Raw genomic sequence first — 23,055 nt, 5'->3', positions numbered from 1 at the left:
CCAGAAGAAAGGAAAGCAGTATTTTTCAATGACTTTTTATTCTGTTACATTGGAGGTCGTCATAACAACGAAGTCAACCTTAGATTGGCTCTTTAATGATGAATTAAGAATTCCTTAACAATCTTAATCATTCTTGTTATATACTCATATCCCATCCTTCACAAATAATAGATATTGGCCATTAACTTTTCTGAAAACCTTTATGCTGTGGTTTTGTTCACGATTATCATTTTGCAACTTAAGTAATTTCACTGATAAATAAATTGAACCAAATGGTAGTTTCTGAAAAAAAAATACTAAAATATAAATCTGCCAACACTGAGTTTTTATACTTGTGTTATAAGTATAAACAAAAATGACTATTCAAGGATAGAAAGGATTTAATAAGATACAAGCTTTTTAATTTTTTTGTAATGCATCAATAGTTTTTACATTTTTTCGTAAATATTTCTTCATGTGGCTTCATATTTCATAAATATTTCTTCGTATGAATCACCCTTGAATTTGGTGATTCATACTTTCAATTGGTGATCGAAATGGGCTACAGGTAGCGTCGAGCAGAACTCTCTACATATGGCAACACTTCGCATGCTTTCACTATTAGAGTGTGGAGTCATAAGAGAAGGAAGTACGTTAGTTTCTATCTTGATTTTCAAATAGATTAAGAACTTTTAAGTTAGGAAACTATATGGAACTGAAAACTACATTAAACGTAGATCTAAAAAAAAAAAAACGTTGTGGAAATTTTAAAAAATTTTTGCCAAGCGAATACGAAAAATATTAAGAAAAGGAAAAATATCGTAGTACATTCCTATACAACTAAGAAGAGGAGAGGTTCTAGACATGGAACTGGTCTTCTGCCAAGATGGCGTATTCGAGCATTGCGGTCATGAATTATTGTTTCTGTGAGTAAAATGTCACTCACCATCAAGCAATAGTTTTCAAGAATATAGTATTCAGGGTTGGTAAAAGCATTACCCGTGACAAAATTTCTGTGGGGTTATATGCATTAAAAAAATGATGTATTTAAAGCAAATGTATAATTTAAAATCTATCTAATTACCTTCCATATGCATTTGTAACATCCCAATCTCACTGTATCAAGATCAGTCGATCTGTATACATAGCACAAACAAAATTTCTATTTCCCTCTATGTATTCCAGATGAGGAACATGAACAATATAGGTAATGTAATCATACCGATCAATCGAGATACCGCGAGAATGACCCCCTCAATGATATTAACAAATGCACATCGCCATGGGATTTCATTCATGTGCTGAGCCACTTAAAACGCAGGTGCTTCTAATGAATGAAAATGAATCTATTATTTACATGCTGTTAAACAATATTTGTAGTTGTTATGGGGGCATATATAGATTGGAATAACTGGAAATCAATTCTTCATGGTAAATTTTGATTAGGTATTTTATATGTGCTAGAGCGATTTAGATGGCCTATTGTTAGATTTGCAAATAGTGGTAAGTAATAAATATTACTTAGAAATTTAACTCAAATTAATTCTAAAAATTTAAATTAACTGAATTTGTAATTAAACTATGGTATCTGCTAAGTATGTGCATGTTAGGTATAAAATTTTTCCTTATTTTTTTTCTTATCTGACTACAAAAAAATTAACATCATCTCATTCGTTTTAAATGTTACAACTTTGGACTCAGATAGATTTGTATGAAAAGTTAATCTATAATCTGAAAAAAAAAAATTAATTATAATTTTGAAACTAAATGCCTTAAGATGATCATCCACTCTTGACCAAAGTCAACTGTTAACCCACTGGCGGTTAAGGAAATGGGCAAAATTGGGAGAATGTTTCTCCCCTACACACAGTTCCCCTATCAGTTAACATGGGAAAACCGGTTTTGCTATGCAGAGAAGACTGCAGGTTAAAATGCGACTTTTTACGTGCAGAACCGTCAGTGGGTTAAAAGAGTGGAGACACACAAGAAATTCTAAATATGCTTTTAATCCTTTTAATTTAATTTTCACAAAAAACTAATAATAGATATTTTCTCTATTTGGCAGTATCTTATGATACATGCAATATACAAGCCCGTCATCCAATCACAATTTGGATATAAAGCGAGTGGTATTTTTGCTTCTCTATACATTTTTTCAGACAGAATTATGCTAATACAATTCTATAATCAACAGTTTTTGATAGTAAGTTAAATAGTATACAGTTGCCTGTTCTTAGATTTTTGATAAGCATAATTAAAAGAATTTTTTAGCTTCATCCAAATCAGATATAACTGTAATAAAATTAGATTTCAAAAAATCTAAAAACTGATAAAGGTTTAGTTTTAAATTACTTACTTAAAACCACAAATTGCATAAATTTATTCTTTTAAATTTTTGAGGAAAAATATATAGAAGTTTTGAGGAAAAATATAAAAATTATCAAGCACTTTTTCTACTAATCTAATAAAGCTCCCCCTTTATTTTCTACCTTTTAGGAAAGGTATTGTGCTGTATAATAATATTATATCATCAAAAATTTGATAAGTACAAAAAGTATCAAGAAAACAATTACAAAAAGTACAAAAGTATCAAGAAATATAACTTAAAACCGTAGATGGCTCTTAATTGAAGTATTAGAGCTTTATTTAAATCTTTTGAATATATAAGTTAATGAGAAAAGAGCTGGATATGGTTAATTTTTAATACAAACTAAATGCTTACAATAATACACATTCAAAGTAACAAAATCGAATGAGCTAAAAGGGAAATTAAATAGGTGGGAACTTTTAAAAGGTTTGGATTAGCTAAGAAAATAATGTGTATTATGTAGGTGGTGGGGAATGTGATGTGCAAAAACTGTTTTAATCAGAAGGGAAGGAATATAAGGGAACAGGATTCTGAGAATGCAAAATGATTGAGAAAATTTCTGATTTACTCTTTTGTTGAAGTAAAAATTAGGAAGCTGTACTGAATTTGTAAAAGATTTAAATTCTCTTTCCTACTTGTTATGAGCACATAGTAATTATATATTTAAAATTAACTTGTTAAAGGGACTTGGAATTGAATCTGGTCATGAATTATATAGTTTTCAACTCAAACCTTTTACTCAAATTTTGTTTGAAACATAGAAAATTCTCATGATCCTAAACAAATTTCAATAATGTATAAGAAAAATTTCAAAACAACAGAATGTTTAATACAAAAATATTGCAAAATATTCTAAAATATATTATAATTTTGATGCTAAATAATCAAATTATGCGAAATTTTAAATAAACATAGAAAACTAAATATTTTCAAAATTAAAATACATAACATCAAGCTTCCCTCCTTTCGAGTGCGAGTAGACCCCCTTGAGGACTCAGCACTTTTTACTCATTACTCTTTTTTATATTCGGTCTAGTCATATTGTAAGAGCAGGCCAACACTACCATATAGTTCAATAAAGGGCTAACCATTAAATCAATGCATTTTTTTTAAAAAAAAATTCAGGGGTAATCAAATAGAAGAAGGAAGTTTTTCAACTCTTGCAGATGTTTCTAATAGTATATTAAGTACAGATCAAGCTGAGGGCAAAACAAAGAGGAAAATAAAACAAATGTGAGATCTCCATATGGAATTTTAATATGAAAAAAATCCAACAGAATTTCAATCAATGTCAAAATGTGCCATAAATCAACATGGAAAAATCAGTATATTAGAAAAGTAAATCTCTTGTACACAGCATAAAATTTTCTTTAGTACACAACACAACTTGCTGACAATTTATAATCAGGAAGCTATAACATTTCAGAATTGTAAAGACACTTCAATTTAAACGTTCTCCAATAATATGCAACAAAATGAAAATTAAGTAATATATATTTAAAATTTCGAACGTAGTTAATGAAATGATTTTTTGCAGTGAAAAATTTTAAACATTGCATGCAGACATGCATGATAAATTTGATATCTCTTAGCTATTGGGTGTTTCAATTAAGAAACTTTTGCATGCTATAATATCAATGATAGAATTTAAAGATTTTCTCAATACATTTAACATAAAGAGTAACCCTTTATAAACTTTAACTTTGGAAATTTTTTTTTTTATCACCAGTTAATATAGTCATGTATTTCATTCACAATAATTTTCTTAACTAAAAGCAAAGAATAATAATAAAAAAAAGCTAAAGTCTAATTTAAATTTATTTTGCTTCTTCAGAATTAATACCACTTCATTTATAATGAAATATCACAAACAGTATGTGAGCAATAAACTTAATGGTTTAAAAGAATTTGAACATTGTTCAAAATCTTTTAAACAAAATTCTTCTACTGTTTTTTTTTTTGTTCCTCTTTATACAGTGCAGAACCTCTTATCCGGAAAACCAGATAACCGGAATGAAATTCGGAACCGGAAACTAATTTTCTTCCATTAAAAAATTTTTTTTTCCTGCAAGATTTTGAGCCCATTTTGTTATTTAGAGCGCACGGCGAATCGAGTTGACGAAAGAACTGATTTAGAGGACGAATCTCACATAAGCACAAATAGCTTATATATGTTATTAATGTTAATAATAACATTAATAACATATATAAGCCTGTATATAATTTTTATTTCATAATTTCTTTCCTTATTTAAACTTAAGTGTATTATTATTTATCATTTTTTATTATTTCTAAAACTATTTAAAAATAATTTTTTAGTTTCGTTTTATAAACATTAAAAAACGGCATTTTGTAGCGATTAAAAAAACCCGTAAAAATCAGTTATCTGGAATCGCGATGGTCCCGATCGTTCCGGATAATCAGTTCTCTACTGTACTGTAATTTAAAAGTTAATTTTAGTGAATAATTTCCCTTTTCGAATAAGTTTGGAATGCATTGTTGTCGTCACGTCCTTGCTGTAGAGCATTAAAGCAAGGGTATGATTCTTAGTTTTCTAGTGGTGCCATTTATGCCCAATAAGTCGACTCCTGCCACACCCATTTATAGGGCGGACTCATTCACACATGTATTCATTCATCCACAGATCAGAATTTTGACCTGAACCAAAGAATGATCAATTTCCAATTCAGTACCCCCTGAGGTATAATTTGTTATGGGAATATGGAGGACTTTGTGATAAAACAGAGTTAACTTGCACCAGTCACAATTTACTACATGGGGAGTTTTCGGCTGCCAGGATTCAGACTTCCGTTCTCATGAACGTGAGTCTAGCACTCTCCCAACCAGGCTATCCCGGCCCCGGAATGCATTTTAAAATAGATATTCATAAACTTAATACTTTATTTATTTAACCCTGCATCTTTGTTGATGACTTGGCAATTACAAATAAGCAATATGAGAAGGCAAAAGTTAAAAAAAAAAAACAATAACAAAGAAATTGTATTTTCTGCCAATTGGCAAGTGTCTTACTAATTTATTTTCCATAAAAATTTTCATATTAACAAATTATTCCTCTTTGTAATGTTTAGAAATCAAACCCCTGATAGAGGGTCTTAAGTGCAATATTTTTATTATAGGTTGGTATTTATTGAACAAGAGAAAAGTTTCAAGATATTTTTTTAGGAATTGAATGCATGTCTATCTATTTTAACTTGGAATAATATGAAAAAATACTTTGAGCAAATTTTAATACGAAAAAAATTAAGCTTAGTTTCAGTTTGGTAAAATTTTGTAACCATAAAAGATTTTGAGTAAATACTTAACAGGTTAAGTAATTACTCGATCAGTTACGTTAAATTGTGATGTGGGATTTTAACTAATGTGATTGCAGTTTTGAATTGCGGAAAAGGAGTAAATAAATTATAAATTTTTTCTCAGGAATTTGAAAACCACCAACTTTCTATGAAGAGGCAGCTTCATTTTCTTTTTTAGTACTGATATAAAAAAAATTATAGCAATGGTGACAAATTTTACACAAGCAGTGCTCGCATGTTAATGCTTCGAATACACGTCTGCCATCATGGACAACAGATGGCTACCCACACCATGCTTTGTCATGAACATCAGTGAGTCAAACTCATTTTCTAGCCATTCCATTTGTACCATAAATTTTTACAAGTTGATGATAACTTACAGATGGCTCAACATTCTTTGCATTTAAAAGCTGCATTACAAAGTGCACTTCACAGTCAAAGATAGGGGCAATCATCTTATTTTTAACGCTAACAAATGTAAATGCAATGTTAGTGGATAGACAATCAACCAGAAACTTGTGTGCATGCGCAAACTGAGACACTACAGCAACAGTGCCAATAGAACAAAATAGTACCTACTTTCCAGACACGTTTCATACTTAATGCATGTATTTGAAAAAATGACTAAAAAGTAAAATTAATGCTTTTGAACTAAAATTAGGATGATGATTTTTATGATTATTAAAACCTATAAGGTCTAAAGACTCATTTTGACATGGGAAAGGAATAAAAAATATAAGCTAACTTTATTATCTCATTGTGTTTTTGTTTTATTTCTTAAGTAAAAAAGAATATATTTACTTTATAATTATATAAAATGTCCAACTTGAAATAAAATATTGCTTACTTTATGGGTTATAACCCATAGAAAATGCTTGTCTTCTTCAAAAATAAAATATTTCTAAGTCAATTCGATCATAATCATTTATTAAAGATGCAACAAATATGATGTTCAGACTTTGTAAGGACAATTAAATTTGTCTTCTTGTTAAAAAATGGTTATTTTTACATTACTAATTAAAAACAACAATAACGAATAACAAAAGGATAACATTGGTAAGTATGAAAAACAAACCTTTATTTTAATAAATTTAATTCACTATTATCAAAATTTCCATCTAAATGTCTGTTGTCTTTCAAAATAATTGTCTTTTTTGGATATCCATCAACATCTACAAATAAATATCGGTACTGGAATTTTGATTTATCATCCTACATAAGAAAAGAAATTAAGTGATTAATAACTTTAATACATCAATACATTCTATTGCAAAAAAGAAAGAAATTTTTTCTTTCAAGATATGATTGAGTTGAAAAATTTTATTGAATTGGTTGCTAGCCCAAATTCACATTAACAACTTAACCACTGGTGAAACAGAGAGGACTTAAAACGTTTTCAGAAAATTAAAGAGAAAAAAAAACTTTGTTTGCAATAATCTAGGTTGAGTCTGCCTCGTTTTAAATCCTCTCTACTATTTCATAGCTTAGATATTAAAAAAAATTATTATTCATTTCCAGCAGCCTTTATTAAAAATAATAAATACATTATTTTTGTTTACTACAAACAATTTTATCACCATTATTTCAGTTTGTTATTAAATTATTAATCTGATTTTAACAAGTAACATAATTGCAATCAAGTTTCTGTGAGGTTTGCCAATTAAATGTGTTTTAAGACTGCTTTTCAAAGGCTCAATCCTCACATGAAATCATATTTTTTCGAGAATAATATGCTCGTTTAATAATTGCTGTGAGTTTGCAATAGTTATTCATGATAATTAGGTCAAATTTAGACTATCATTAACCAGTGCCTTCAATGTTAATAATTAAAGCCACAGTTTAGTAAAAGTGAAAAGTGTTAGTGACCTTATTTTCTAATATTTCAAAACTTACTCTAATGCTAAATTATCTAGGCTTCGAAAAATTTGCAAAAATTGGGCATTATTTATTGATTTTGATAATCTTCTTCCGGGTAGACAATTTTTTTAAAAAAGTTTAATAACTTTTTAAATATTTATGCTATTTGTTCACTGTAATGCAAAAATAATTCTGTACGGCAAGATAGTATATATATAGTTTAAAATTATAGCTTTGCCTAAAGGCACTTGAACTGTGGTTTTTTTATTTTCCTTGGCAAGGGCAAAAGAGTCTCTAAAAATATTGTCATGTCTGCTAAACACTAGATTTAGCATAAAATAAAAAACAATTAAAATAAATCTAAAAATTGACATGTTTTAGAAAGAATTACATTGACTAAAAAACAGAACAGGGATGAGTGATATGGATATTTACACCCTGAAATACTGATAAAATTGAACAACTTTATTAATAATAATATACTAAATGAAATGTTAAATACCTCTATGAACTGAAATGATTTGCATTGGAAGTTGATAGAGACAAAGCTTATTTAAAATGTACAATTTGGGAAGAAAAATGACAAATGAAAGTACTTTTTAATGTAAATATTAGAAGAAACAAAAAGGCATGCGGCACAAAGGACACAGTTTAATTTCTTTTGTTTACTTGTATGTTATTTTACTGTTATGTTATTATGCTTGTTTACTGTTATTGTTAAGAGATATAACATTTTGATAGCTGCCAGTCCATAACAATAGCCACATAAAGAGTTGCCTGCACTGTTTGACAGGTGAAAGGAGTGGAGAGTTTTTATTTAAAACATAATACATTAAAAATAGTGCTCTCTTATTTGCTCATAACACTTCAAACTATATTAACTCACTTACCTCAACCATTTCTAAGTGTACAGTCCCAGTTTTTCTTGTACCTTCTACGTAGAACTTTAATCGCATATAGTTTTTTCCATCCTTTTCATATTCAAAATGGCTGCAACATTTAATACATATATAAATTACAATCAGAAGCGATATGTCAAATTTTGGCCAGGTTTAAAAAATTATAGCTAAAATTTCAAGTTGGCTTCAATGGTAATTAATATATACTAATCTCTTTAACATGACCTAAGTAAATGTAAATAAAAAAAGAATTAATATGTTACCTAACATGACGTCGTCGACCACGAGATGATAGTTCACCATAACCCTTAATTGGTTCCCCAAGTGTATCAACGACACTGGGCTCATTACGGCATAGTTTCAATGCACTACTGTACACAGAATTTGGGCTTTGACGCGAAAACAACTCTCTGAAAATGGCATAGAACATAATGCCTGAAAGTATTAAAAGCATTAAATACACTTTGCATTAAAAAAACAAATAACAAAATAGAGTAAAAAAAAGTCATACATTTTCTTCTATAAAATTAAAACATTAAAATGATATATTTTTCAATAAATCCACACATTACAGATTTTAGCAAAATCAGTAACTGGGTTTCAATTAAGTACATACAATAAAAATCCCCATAGAAACAAATTATGAATGTTAAGAGGACCTAGTTTTGGCTTTGAATAGTAAAACACAAGAGCTTTAATCACATTTACTTATTAAACACAGCCTATACTCTTTAGTATGACCCTTTCAATATAATAACCCATACATTAAGTCCCATTTGCTGTTCCATAGAAGTGTTGTTATTTTTTTATCTCCATTAGAATGCCCAAACTGAACCATTTATTCCAATGGAACAAACAAAACTTCCCTTTTTGTCATTCAAAGAAAAACTAAACTCAGTGGTGCAACAGCCCATAGAGGGCCAGGGCCTACTGTGCCCATCTCAGTTTTCTTGACATTGGGCACTGGGGTGCAGGAGCAGATGTTCCAGTCAGGTGGCCAGCCGAACGCGGAACCCCCTAGTGTTTAGTTCTAAAGCATGCTGGTACTCATTTATCGACCCACTAAAGGGATGAAAGGTTGAGTCAACCTTGCCCGGCCCGAGGATCGAACCCAGGACCTGTGGGGCGGGAGTGTGAAGCGCTACCACTCAGCAATCGGGCGTCATTCAAAGAAAATTAATCCAAAAACAGATGCATTTTTAAGTTTTTAAAACAAGCACTTTCTTATTGACAATGAATCAATGGACAGCATAAGTCTCAAGGAAATGACTCGAATGACTATTTCTTTCTATGTTACTGTTCAACAAATATGAAACATTTACAATTTTCCATGAATGATGAAAGAGTGATTGGACCATTTATATGAGACACGTTTGAAAAGTAAGCACCATTTCATTCTACCAACACTGCAGCTGTAGTGTCACAGTTCTGTGCATGCATATACATGCAAATGGTTAATTGTTTGTCCATTACAGCAGGATTCTGTTGTGTTTACCCATGTTAGTGAGAGCTCAGATTGTTTACCTTGATTGCAGATTTTGCTGACAGCAAAGAATGTTATTTAACATGGTCCTATGAAAAACTTGAAATTAAAGAGATGGTGAAATATCAATTACTTTTCTTTTTTGAGAATTAGAAGTATTGTATCTTATATCTTTGTGTGGAAATCGAAGTATCTTAGATGTATTTAAAACTTTTGCAAATTTCCTTATAAAGGGTTCAATAAATTCATTAATTATATTGTTCTTTTTGAAAACTTTATTCACTCTTTACAAGAATTCTTATAGTAGGTGGTTTATTTTGGAGTTAGAACTCATAGTATTCATGCACATCCTGATTTTAGTTTTGCTAAGACTTTGAAATACTCTATAATATGTTATGTTATTTAGAGATAATGGCTGCTCGAAATCATCAAAACAAAACCTTAAATTATAACATCCATTTTCATTTAGACCACAGGGATTGTTACATCTAGCTAGGATAGCATAAATATATAAAATATACAAAATAATACAAAGAAAAAAATCTGTGCAAACAATTCAAAAGTATCTACAAACTCATTGTTCCTTGAAAACGGATGTTTTTTTCCCCAAAAGCATTAAAAAATTTTCAAACTATGTTGCCACTATAAAGGGCCTTTAGATTGCCATCTTCACTTATATAAGAAATTGATTATTTAGTATAAAATTCCTCAATAAAGCTGCATTTTAGAGCTGCATTTTTTTAAAGCTGCATTTTTTTACAAGAAATGTAATTACATTTATTCCAACTATGCTAAGTTATCCCATTTTACATGATCTTGTTTTATGACTGTTATTGCAACATATTCCTTGATTTTTAAAATTGTTAATTTGTCTTCAATTTTATTACACCAAAAAATTTCGATTATTGTGTATTATAGCATTAACTTTTTAATACTTTCGTGCCACACTGCTGGCTCCTTTGCAATGCATTTCACATACTTTTTTGCTCATTTATTAGCCGTCATTGTTAAGGAATCATATAAGATACTAGAAATTCCATTATTTTTCTTATTATGATGTGCTAATTTTCGCTTGAGTAATCACTTTTTTTGCACCAATTCGTGCTTGATCATTAATAAATTTTTCCCGCAGTAATCACAATTTTTACAGTGTTTAAAATATCGTTTTTAATTCAATTTTATTATGACATACTAATTTATTATAGTATATATAATATTAAGTACCGTAATTTCGCGGAGAAACGCCACCCTGGTATACACGCCGCGCCCTCAAAAATTGGCAAAAATAAAAAATTCGTCGGACACGCCGCGCCGGATTATACTATATCAAAGCAGGTATTGATTACAGACTTAAAACATGTTCTATATACGCATATATATATATATAACTTAAATAGTTAAATAAGAAACCAATAAAAGGATATTAAATACACAAAAAAATTAAACGATACTACTAAAATGGATTTCAATAACATTCTAAGTAAATATTAAGCATTTTCTAATTTTAATTTGAAGTAACCATTAAAATATGAATTAAATAATCAATGTAACAAAAAGCATTAAAATAAGTATTAAAATTTTTAAAAATAAAACGATCTTACCTCTAAATCAGCATTAAACGATAAGTCCAAACAAATTTTGTGCAAAGAAAAACTAACATTTATTCATATAGCACATATCCAGATATCAAATATAATCACATATAAATCCAGCGGTTAAAAACCTTCAAAATCTGAGCTCTCAGTATCGGAGCAAAATAAGTTCATTAGTTCATTGTTTATTTCCGGGTCATCCCCGTCACTAGCACTTTCATCACTTTCGGTTTCATTTCCCCCTGATACGAGTTCGGCTTTCTTGAAACCGTTTATTACGGTTTCCTTTTTCACAGCTTTCCACGCTTGCAACACCCATGCGGCGACCTCATCATAATTTGCCCGCTGCATGCGTCCAGATTTAGTATAGGAGTGGATGCCGAGCTCCATCCAGTTTTCCCACAGCCGCCTCACTTCTTGTTTGAAAATCCCGTTCATAGTGAGGTCAAGAGGTTGCAGCACCTTTGTTAGGCCGCCAGGGTTAATAGCAAGTTCCGTGGACAATTGTTTTTTGCACAAATCTTTGATAGAGCCCACTTTATGGGAACGTAGCGAGTCAAGGATTAATAATCTGCGTGGCTGGAAAAAAGCACCTTTCCTCCTCCAATATACCAAATCCAGCCACTGCAGCATCATATCCTCGCACATCCACCCCTTTTCGTTGGCTCTAATTATCACCTCTTGAGGAAAATTACCCTTTGGTATTGTTTTCCTTTTGAAGATCAACAACGGGGGAAGCTTCTCCCCCGTTGCGGAACACCCAAGCACACAGGTGAAGGACATTTTTTTGTGGCCAGGGGTTACTATGGCCACGGACTTAGTTCCTGTTTCTTCCACAGTCTTGTTTGGAAGGCAGTCAAAGGAAAGCGGAACCTCATCCATATTTATCAATTGTCTGTGATTAAGTCCACGTTCCTCCATCTTTTTCGATACAAAAGTTAAAAAAGAAGCCTTTTTTTCAATCCAATCAATAGGCAATCGTTGACCTACTGTTGTTTTTTTCCTCACTGACAAGTTCTTTCTCTTCATGAATCGGAAGCACCAATTCGGGCCTCCTTTAAAATCTGGAATTCCCATCTGTGAAGCAATTAATTTCGCTTGCATGCGAATTCAAACAGTAGAGAGGGGCAACCCTTTGGCTCTCTGCTCCTTTACCCATGCCGCCAGGTTATCCTCCAGCACTGGCCACCCAACAGCGCCGAGCACGCTTAGTTTTGGGCAGAGTAGCCAAGACACCCTTTTCAGACTTCCACCTTCGTATGCTCCGTTCATCTACATCAAATTCTCGAGCAGCCCGATTTCCAATTTCTTCAGCTCTTTTAATTGCTGAAAGTTTAAATGCAGCCGTATAACTTTTCCTCTTAATGGGAGGCATTTGAAATATATAACTTAAAAACAAGTTATGTTGAAATTTAAATAAAACAAAATAACAAAAAAATTAATGAGACAAAAATATTAACGGAACAAAATATTAACGACAAAAAATATTAACTAAACAAAAACGCAACAGAAGATCAAATTGAAGATTAAACAATAAAAAAAAAAGCTAAGGAAGAAGATGATCGAACACTTAAGGAAGAAATACGAGCAATGAAAAAAAAATCCAAGAAAAAGCGCTCCCCTCCCAAACATTTAAAACATGTTTCTATCTTCCCCTACTTTCTTTTCTCAAATGAGACTTCAGAAAACAGCTCTTTTTTATTTACTGACTCTGCCTAGGAGGGTGTAAAATTCTCCCACATTGCTTCTTCCTTTCTTCCCTGACCTTGAGTTGAAAGTTAGAAATTCTTCTTGAATTGTAAGAATATTCAAGGTTATCTCAAGCTCATTGGCACCATTCATTCACATGTTTTTAACAAACAGCTGAAAAAAGGGGAGTGGATACTTACTGATGAAACCATAACAAGTGGAAGAGACATATTTCCTGGAAAAAAACAGGGAGGGTTAGCTTTTGTTTCACAGTGAATGTCATCACTGGCACCACCCTGATTTTCCTTATTCATTCCTTTCTGATTTATGCTTCACTACTCCACGCCTGTCCCCTGCACTCAACTGCTGTTTCTATGGCAAAAGGGAAAGAGAAACTTTTGTTCTCTTGCAGATAGCGGTTTCCAGAAAGTGATTCTAAGAAACATGGGGGAGGAGGAAATTCCAGGTGCGTTGACCATTCTTTGGAGTAACATTAAAGATGAAAAAATAAATAAAAAGCATAAGTAACAGGTGGAAAAAATTATGATGAAATTTCCAGTGGGGTTTCTATAAGGCAAAATTTTCTAAAATAATGCTATATGAAAAAAAAAGTAATGCTATATAGGCCGCCCCGTCAGATACGCCTTTTTATTAAATTTTCAAGTTTTAAATAACGCCGCGGCCTGTCTCCGCGAAATTACGGTACATATTACATATAGTGTTAATATTAGTTTATTTTTACAAGGTTGATTTGTGTCGATTCATGGTCTTGTTTATTGCCTTTTTGACAGTTATTGCTAACTTTCTTATACAGTTTTTAATGTCATATAATTTTTAATTTGCTTTTATTGCAAATTTCAATTTCTGAGCTAGAAAAATTCCATTGTAAATCTGTTGGTTTTTTTTCCATGCTCAATTCAAACAAATTCCATCGTAAATCCACAGTCTTGTTGACCAGTTAGTGGTTTGAACTTGTACACGGATTTTAAAATCCCGAATTTTATAATACAATATTTTCCTAAAATGATATAACTTGCATTTGAGTAATATTATGATATAACTAGCATTTGAGTAATAAAAAATCAGGAAGGAAATATTTAATGAACAGATTTCCAAAATGCAGCAGATTTTAGCCTGGGTGTGGAAAGATGCAAATAATGGCGATAAGTTCCTGTAAGAGTTGGCAGCTATGGTATTGGATTAATTTATCAAATAACTGCCAAAAAATAATTGATGAAAGGAGTATAATCAAGCGATTTTATTTAACGTTTAACATAAAAGTTTTAGTCACAATTTACAGAATTAAATTAAAATTAGATTTTAAAAACCTTTTAAGGAAAAAAAAAAGCTTAAAAAAAATTGCTAGAACAATAATAACAGAGACTAAAATAACTACCAGTTACACCAACACCAGCAATGATTATTCCAAGATAGCCAGCATCTTTTGTGGTCTGTTTCACTAGAAAAAGATAGATAAATCTATATATGTTATAATTGAAAATTACTTACATGAAAACAATACAAAAAGAAACAATTGCAAGTTTCAGTACAAAAAAATTTAAAACATGGTATTGATGCAGTGATAGTTAATGCCTGCCAAATGGATTTGGAAAACTTATAGCTTTGGCTTATGTACAAGGTAAAGATGCTTCAAGTTGAATACTGATGAACAGAATCCACCTTGTGTTAACAAAGTGCATTAAACACTAAGATTTCTGTAAATGCCAAGAACACAGTTTAAACCAAATTTATTAAAAGTATAATTTGCATAATATAGTTGCCATTTCATGTTTTTGAACATAAACTATTGCTCAGAAAAAATAGCTTGGTAGCCAACTTCTTTACTTTTTCAGGCAAAGATAATTTATATTAAAATAACTATCAATATATATTTGCTTAAAAAATAAGTTTTCGTATTTTATAAAAATTTTTATGCTATGTAAGTTTTTGCTTTCTTCTGCAGAAATTTTAAGTAAAAAAAAATTAAAATTAATAGAAGTTTTAACGAAATAAAAATCTGTTTAAAAACTATACATTTTGATAACCTGCTACTCTAAAAATATTTTGAGGTCTAACACATTTTCTAAGTTAATCATAAATTATTCTTGTTTGAAATTCGTGTGGATAGATAACTGAGCTTAAACAATAACAAGCTTCTTAAAACTAGAAAAAAAAATCAAGAAAACACCTAGCCTATTCCATTGCTTGTGTTGTGCTTATCAGGCATAAAGTAAACAGTTTTGATATTCCAGAAAATTTTATTATTGAGATTAGAATTTAATTCCCCCCTCAGTAATACTATTCAAAACATTTTCTCAAGGATTACGTATTTCATCAGGTTGCAAACATGAATTGAACAGAAAATATTGGAAATAATCAATAAATAAAGTGAATGATTTGATATTTTCTTAGAACAATGAGCATAGCCAAATTTTTCAACAAAAAATAAGAACCTTTTAAATAGTTTAAATATACATATATAATTAGAATATATATATATAGAGAATATATATATATATATAAAAATACAGACAGATATACAGTTGAGAGCCAATTATCCGGAATGCTCTGAACCATCACTATCTTGGATGTCTGAATATCTGCTTTTTTTTGGATTTGCCAAAAAGGGGCGTTTATCGATATTTTATCAAACCCAAATTACAAACTAAAAGAGTAACACATTAAAAAATAATAAGAAAAAAAAGAAGATAAGATCTCCTAAATTTTAAAAAAAAAGGTAGAAAAATAACTTTTTAGAGAATAAAAACATTTACAAGTTCAGACAAGAAAATCAAGTATAAAAAATAAAAAATTCACACATTTATTATGTGAAGATTTATTTAAAATCATCAATTTAACTAATATAAAACAAACCAATGATAAAAAAGGCAATATATTTCATATCTAATTATAAGAAAAAAAAGAAAACTATAAAATACAAGGAAAATTTAATAATCAAATTAAATAAAAACAACACTTGAAAATTACCAAATGGAAACAATAGTTGAAAAGGCGCCAACACAAATATTAAAACTCTGGACAAGGCAGGGTAATATAAAATCAACTGAATTAAAAAAAAACTTAATCTTAAAATTTCTGAATAAAAAGAACTAAAACACAGTGGTATCACAAATGTATCACTTTTTAAAGAATAAAGCCGAAATCTGCTTCATAAAATAATCATCTGCTATTTGTAATAAATAATTGTATGCTTAGATTAATAAACAATCTTTTTCTTAGATTTTTTTTATAAAATCAGACGATTTTTAACAAAAGCAGATGTAATTCCACACCAAGCAAAACTTGCGAATGAAAAAGAATCAGAATTTATTCAATTGAAAAATACTGTTTTGTTAATCAATGTCAAATAGATAAATATAACAGAGGATAAAAAAACAAAACATTTTGTGTGTAATAATTAATCGCAATAACAATGTATTATCTGAAATTATAAAACAATTTCTCATAATAAATCAAGGATAACAAAAATTGAGTATCTAAAGCGGATTAAAAAAAATCTAACATGTCAATACTCTTGAGGCAGAAGTTTCAAGTTCCTTAACTCGGACATCTAATTGACAACACTCAGAAATAATTAAGAATAATAGAAGAATCTTGGAGATGCAATTTATGATGGTTGGTTCGGAAATTTAAAAAAAAAAAAAATCTCCCATTGCGCAAGTGCAAATTACGGCATTACGAAAAACGGAAGAGTGAAATCCAGCAATTTGAATTGAGCGTCGAATTCTGTGACAAAGATAATTCCTGGTTTTTGGGGTATAATTGCATTTTCCTCTGACAATTCACTGACTTTTTTTCTGAATTTTGTTTTCTCTGATGATTCCTCAGACTTACCAATCTGTCATTTTACTTTCAGATGATATTGTTGTTAAATTTCTGAATTAATAAATGTTATTTATAAAAGCATATTCAACAAAACATTAACAGGATTGATATTATTGATCATACCAAAATTTATAAATATAGGCAAATAATTAAGCAAATTAAGAAAACTTTAATTAAGTTATATTAAAAACGTTAATTAGTGACTGCCCCCGAATAATTTTTTATTAAAATTTGCTATTTGGTTTAATATTTCTTTAATGAAATGATTAAAAAAAATTAAATAATTTTGAAATGCAAATACAATGAGAATTGAAGCTAAACATTTTTGTCAGAAAGAAATTATTAGATGGTCTCTACACTCATAATATTTAACAAATCTGAGATAATTAAACACTTTAGTTCAATTGTTTTAAAATCAAATGATTAAGAGATGAATTAAAGTATTTTGTAAAGATTTGAAATACAGATACTTCATATTTTTTTAAAATCTTGTCCTTAAATATTATTAAGTTTTCTCCTGAAACAAATTAAGAGCACTGAAAATTTCAAAGGTATAATACAATGGTAATAAGTTTAAAAAAAAAAAAAAAAAAAAAATACAATAAAAGTTTTAAAAAAGTGAACGGTTCATAAGGTAAAAAATTTAAAGCTTAAAAATCTAAATTAATTCTTATCTTTATTAAATTAAATGAATAAAAGGGAGGTGAAAATTTTGAGGTGATAGAGCTCTGTGATTCTTGACTGCTCAGAGGATCGACATAAAAATATGTACTTAGTGAATGGTCCTCAAGCCAAATTCAAAAATTATGGTACTATTCTATAAATAGTATAGTGAGCCGTTAGCTTGCCATTGATGAAGACGCTTCACCATCAATGAAATTAACAAGAGAAATAAAATTTTCTTTTGCTATTAAAATTTTACAATGTTTAGTTGGTCCCCGTGATAAGCGAAAATTCGATAGATTTTTCGGTTAAATTTAAGAGGGTGGAAAGCGAAGCCTGTAAATGAGAATATATTGCAAAATGCAGCTGAGTTGCACATGAGAGTACTAGAATCCCTCCCACTGAATATAGTTCAGTATAATGATCAGCGTTTTCATATGCTACAGACCGACCATAAGCAGAAATGGATTGTGGTTGAATGAATAGTGAAAACGTTAAATAGAACAATGTGAAACCATGCTTTTTGCATAATTCATGGCGAAAATCAACATGGTAAAGAAAATATATCTCATTTTCGAAAAGGAAAAATTAATTTCTTTTTAAAAACACCAAATGAAAAAAGCTCCTTTAAGGGCTTTTAAAAAATAAAAATTGAAAATAAGTACTTCTTAATAACACTACACATCCCGTATCACAAAATTGTTATTTATATTAATACAGATTTTGATTCTGATTAATTGTAGTCAGGGGTCTGTCTAGTTTTTTTTTGAGAGGTACCTATGTTGTGAAAATTTAGACATAATTTGTGAAATTTAAAAAATCAACACAAAAATATGGTAAAATAAGAAAATATTTAAATATTTTTCGAAATTATGTTAAAAGTATTTTGTGAAACTACCATTTTTCCTAAAATTGAATTTGCGAAAGTACTGCTTAAGGGCAGTAAATTTACCCTGGACAAACCACTGGTAGTGAAACCTATATCTGTGCATTTCGGTCTCATTAAACCTCTGCTCCATTTTCGTAACTACTCTACCTTCAACTGAAATAGATTTTAAAAATTCCTTTAATATAAAGCGTCTAGATCAATGCATTTCATTTTAATCATACTAAAGTATTAATATATATAGTCTTAAATGAAATCAAACGTTTAATTCACTTATTCAGAAGCCACTGTTTTAATTTCTAAAGCATCTTAAAAAAAAAAAAAAAACAAGAAAAAAAAGCTACAAATTATTCATATATAAAAAAATAAATTCTACAAGTCAAATATTGTAATTGACCGAAAGATATTTGAAATGGGGTTCATGTTTATGCTTATATATCAACTATTAACACTGACTCCTGTATTATCTGCACCGATTTTGTCATTTATGTTTAGTTCTGATGAGATATTTGTAACGTGGACTACCTCTTAGTTTTTATGGTGAGCTTAAAATTTTTATTAATTTAATCATTATTATTTTTGATATACAAAATAAGTAAAAGCTATATTTACCTTTCTCTGCAACAGTAATTTGGCCATGTTCATTTTCTTTATGACTAGTAATTGCATTATCATGGTTATCATTGCTACTTTTCCACCTGTAATGAACATAAAATGACAGGGGTTTCATATATACGACAGATTCTTTGGGAGGATGACGGTTAGATGAACATGCTAAAGTTCTCAGTGTAAAAGGTCTTGAACTTGTAGGCATAAAATTCAATCGAGATAACATTTCTAGAAAAGAAAAATTAACAGTTTTACATCAAAAATGTATTCAACAATAATATGATAAATAACAATAATGATAAATTTCAAAATAGTCAGACAAATTATTAAGGCAGGATAAAAACCCAAAGCTTGATTAATGGTCCCAGAATATGTAGAAATTAGGCTAATAAATAAACATTTTATAAAACAAACCTCTGATAAAGCATTAATCATATGGATAAGTTCAAAGGAAAACTTATCTCAGTATTTCTCTTTTTTTTTCTAAAAAGAAAAAAAAAAAAAACATTACAAAAATAAAACTGTTTGTTGTACAGGAAAGGACACAGCATTAACATTTTAATTTCATAATAAATTTAATTCTTCTTCCTCATAATCAGAAATACATTATAGAGGTCTTCAAAGATTATGCCAAATTAAGAGCAAAACAAACCCAAAATTTTATTTTAATGCCCAAACTGAGTAATCAACTACACATATAACAAAAAGTTACAGTAAATGAATGAATTGATATTTAAAGCTTAATCAATTAGTTTAGATGTTCATTAATAACTGAGATATTAAATTAATTATATTAATTTAAATAATTAAAATATATTTCAATGATTACAATTTAGTTATGATTATTAATAAATGTATAATGACTAAATAAAACAGACTAAAATAAAACAATTTATGATTCAATGAAAAACTTTACACCATTACTATACAAGCAAGAAAAATGTTATCTTAATATGATTTTATCATCAAGAAAATTTGCGAATACAAATTGATGTCCCTTTTCAAATATGCCATCAAGCAATATTGGAGCTCAATATAATGCAGAAGTGTTTAATCATTTTAGAAAAATAAATAAATTAAACATTAACTAGAGCTATGGCATAACAATTTAGGCAGCTTACTCATCTTTTCTGTAAGCACTTTCACTTCATTGGGTATCAACTTAAAATAGTTACATTCATCAAACAGGTAATAACAACTTTTTCTATAGTTTATGAAAAAGATTTTAAAAAAATATCATACGTTCATCAGTTTTAGTTTCTATTGCTGTCTTTAAATTAAAAAACCACAGAAATATAATTGCAAACTACAAATACGCTTTTAATAAAAATCATTATCAGCAAATTGCTATTAAACATGTTAACAAAAGAGAAATGATTCAATATACAAAATTTTGTGATATTTCTAAATTGACTTCAGTGAATTGAGTCTTAACCATTCAAAATTGAAGGCCTGATTCACATCTGATGTAGGCTCCCGAATCGGCAATGACTGGGAATAAAGAAAGGAAGAAAAAGCAAACCAGTTACTCCAAACCTGAATTGTGCAGTATCTGAGAATATTTAATTACTTAAAAGAAACATTATGTTATTTATATAATCAATTATTACATTGATGCATATTTTATACATCTATCAATGAACCCACAATTGGTATGAAATATACATCAATGTAATACTTTAATTCACATAAGATTAAATTTACCTAAAGAAGTAAAACGAGTCAGAAACAACAATTTTATATCTAGATTTAAACTTAGTTCTTTTAGATCAGTAGTACTTATATGATTAGTACCGACGGACCTAATCAATAACCTTAAAATTTCTTTTCTATTTTACATATTAAAACAGGATTGTACAAAATTAAGAAGTTAAATCTAAAATTTTAAGTATTCATGTTTATATTCATTTTAAACTTACGCTTCCGGTTGACTATTTCTTTCGTTTCGAGATAACGGAAATCTATAGATCACTGCCAACCAAAAACAATCAGAGCTGTTAAGAGTTTATTCAGACTGATATTGCAAAAGAAGACGCACCCTCTGTTTTACATTAATTGCTAATCTAACCTTTGAAAAAGTTTAAATACTGCAAAATTTATTGATGTTTTCAGCATTCACGATCGCAACGCTTGAAAACGCTCTCTAGCGGGGACTTTCTTTTCAGGCTTTTATTTACTAAGTTCTCATTTAGTTCTACGAGAATCATTGGTAGAGAAGAACGCTCTTTTAGGAGCAAATAAGAAGCACAATTTCCCCAAGGAAAATGTAGAAGAATTTAAAAGACGATCAAGAACATTGGTAAATGATTTGGAAACAAAGCGCATCCAACATTTGAAGAACAATTTCTCAATAATTTTTCCCTTTCCATTATCAACAAACTTGTAACCTATAATTTCCGATTTCGTGATCGCATACTGTTAAAGATGTGTGTATTAAGGTAAAATACATTTGTTCTGTCTTCAATTCATTATAAATTAAAAAGAAATTATTTCATTCCACATCGCTAACTTCATTCCAATAAATAAATGTGATTTCAGAATGTGCAGAAATGTAACAGTTATAGAATATTCTTCTTCTTTATAGAATAGTATATATTTCTGTATTTATATAATACGGAGAACAACAATGAAGAATTATCCGAATTACTTGAAATAGTATCATTTGCGTTGATTGTTAATAAATTTTTATCGTTTGCTTTGTAAGTATATTTTAATTTTGAATGCTTAATTTCAACCAGAATTCAGCTATTCTGTTTTTAAGTTAAATAAGTTCATTGCTTTTAAGTTGATAAAATTCATATCGAGATCTTACTATCATAAAATTTTATTGCGTGGTATTCCATCTTAAATTAATGAAGAGATAATCTACGTATAAATTATTTGAGAATAAAATTCTCAAACGAAGAACATTTCAATTTGGAATTCTTCGGATTCATGAAGCAGGTAAGTGTTATGATTTATATAATAATAAGAAATTTACTTGCGAGTAATTTTTGTCTAATTAGATGATAATTCTCAACAGAATGATTATCTACGTCTGATTAAGAGCTTTAAGACTGAAAAAACAGAAACAATATGAAAATATTTTATTTCAATGTAAGAAATTTCTGGTATCGTTTTTTGCTTTAAAGCATTCTTTATTTTAGTTTTTTTTTAGTTTAAAAATAATTTTTTTTTATTGAAACTTTAAATTTTTTGATGAAAATCATTGTCAAAAAACTGTTTTTGCAAAATTAAATGTTTTAACATTATGCGTTTCCGTATACTTTTTGCATATTTTAATGTTTGAAGTAAGGTGATTCAGAAAAGTTTGGGATACAAAGTTTAAACAGACCTTTTATATTAGATCATTAAATTTAATAGAACGCTTGCAAAAGAAAGAATATCAAACATTTTTCTGTTTAAAATTTAATAAGACACAATAAGGAAGGAACGTTACCATGCTGCACAGAAGAAATCTCCAGTGCAACTGATGGTCGAGTTGTTCTGCTAGCAGTCCCTTGTCTCAAATAACAACGCCCGCTATAAGTTGTTGCGTTCGCGAATGTTATTTTTAATTTTTAGTTTAAAAATTAAATTAAATTTTTTTCGGCCTTTTTTTTATTTATAATTTATTTTATTTTGATTTTTTTTAACATTTTAAACTCCATGTCTCTTTGGGCCCTGTATAAGTAAATTCCTATTTTAATTTATATATATGTCAAACAGTATTCGCGAATGCAATGACCTATAGGAGGCGTTGTCATTTGAGACGAATGAATGCTAGTAGAACAACACGATCATCAGTTGCAATGGAGATTTCTTCAGTGTAGCAAGGTAACGTTTCTTCTTTATTGTGGCTTATTAAATTTAAAAAAGAAAACTGCTTTA

General features: G+C 29.2%; 1 protein-coding gene across 3 annotated transcripts; it reads right to left on the bottom strand.

The window, feature by feature from the left end:
• Positions 1-6,718: 6,718 nt before the first annotated feature.
• On the bottom strand, positions 6,719-21,360 carry LOC107453328 (mitochondrial import inner membrane translocase subunit Tim21). Of its 3 annotated transcripts, none has more exons than XM_016070117.5 (6): positions 21,105-21,360; positions 19,189-19,413; positions 14,578-14,640; positions 8,681-8,852; positions 8,409-8,508; positions 6,719-6,873 (listed from the first exon to the last, which is right to left on the bottom strand). In XM_016070117.5, the coding sequence occupies exons 2-6, from the start codon at positions 19,409-19,411 to the stop codon at positions 6,739-6,741; spliced, it is 693 nt and encodes a 230-aa protein (XP_015925603.1). In that variant the 5' UTR covers positions 19,412-19,413; positions 21,105-21,360; the 3' UTR covers positions 6,719-6,738. The 3 variants fall into 3 exon arrangements, with proteins under 3 accessions (XP_015925603.1, XP_015925594.1, XP_071043458.1); XM_016070108.3 differs by having other exon boundaries at positions 20,890-21,118; XM_071187357.1 differs by lacking the exon at positions 21,105-21,360 and adding an exon at positions 19,600-19,663.
• Positions 21,361-23,055: the final 1,695 nt, after the last annotated feature.

This window comes from Parasteatoda tepidariorum, chromosome 11, assembly GCF_982258835.1.
Source record: "Parasteatoda tepidariorum strain Cologne lab strain chromosome 11, Ptep-v5.0, whole genome shotgun sequence".
In the NCBI taxonomy this organism is placed as follows: domain Eukaryota; kingdom Metazoa; phylum Arthropoda; class Arachnida; order Araneae; family Theridiidae; genus Parasteatoda; species Parasteatoda tepidariorum.
Note: the sequence above shows the minus strand (reverse complement) of the source record. Positions and strands in the feature narration are given on the sequence as shown.

Coding starts and splice junctions, on each gene's coding strand:
- LOC107453328 (XM_016070117.5), bottom strand. CDS start 19,411: ATGTTATCTCGATTGAATTTTATGCCTACAAGTTCAAGACCTTTTACA. Junction 8,853..14,577: donor TGCTGGTGTTGGTGTAACTG/GTAGTTATTTTA, acceptor TAATACTTTCAG/GCATTATGTTCTATGCCATT. Junction 8,509..8,680: donor GGTCGACGACGTCATGTTAG/GTAACATATTAA, acceptor TAAATGTTGCAG/CCATTTTGAATATGAAAAGG.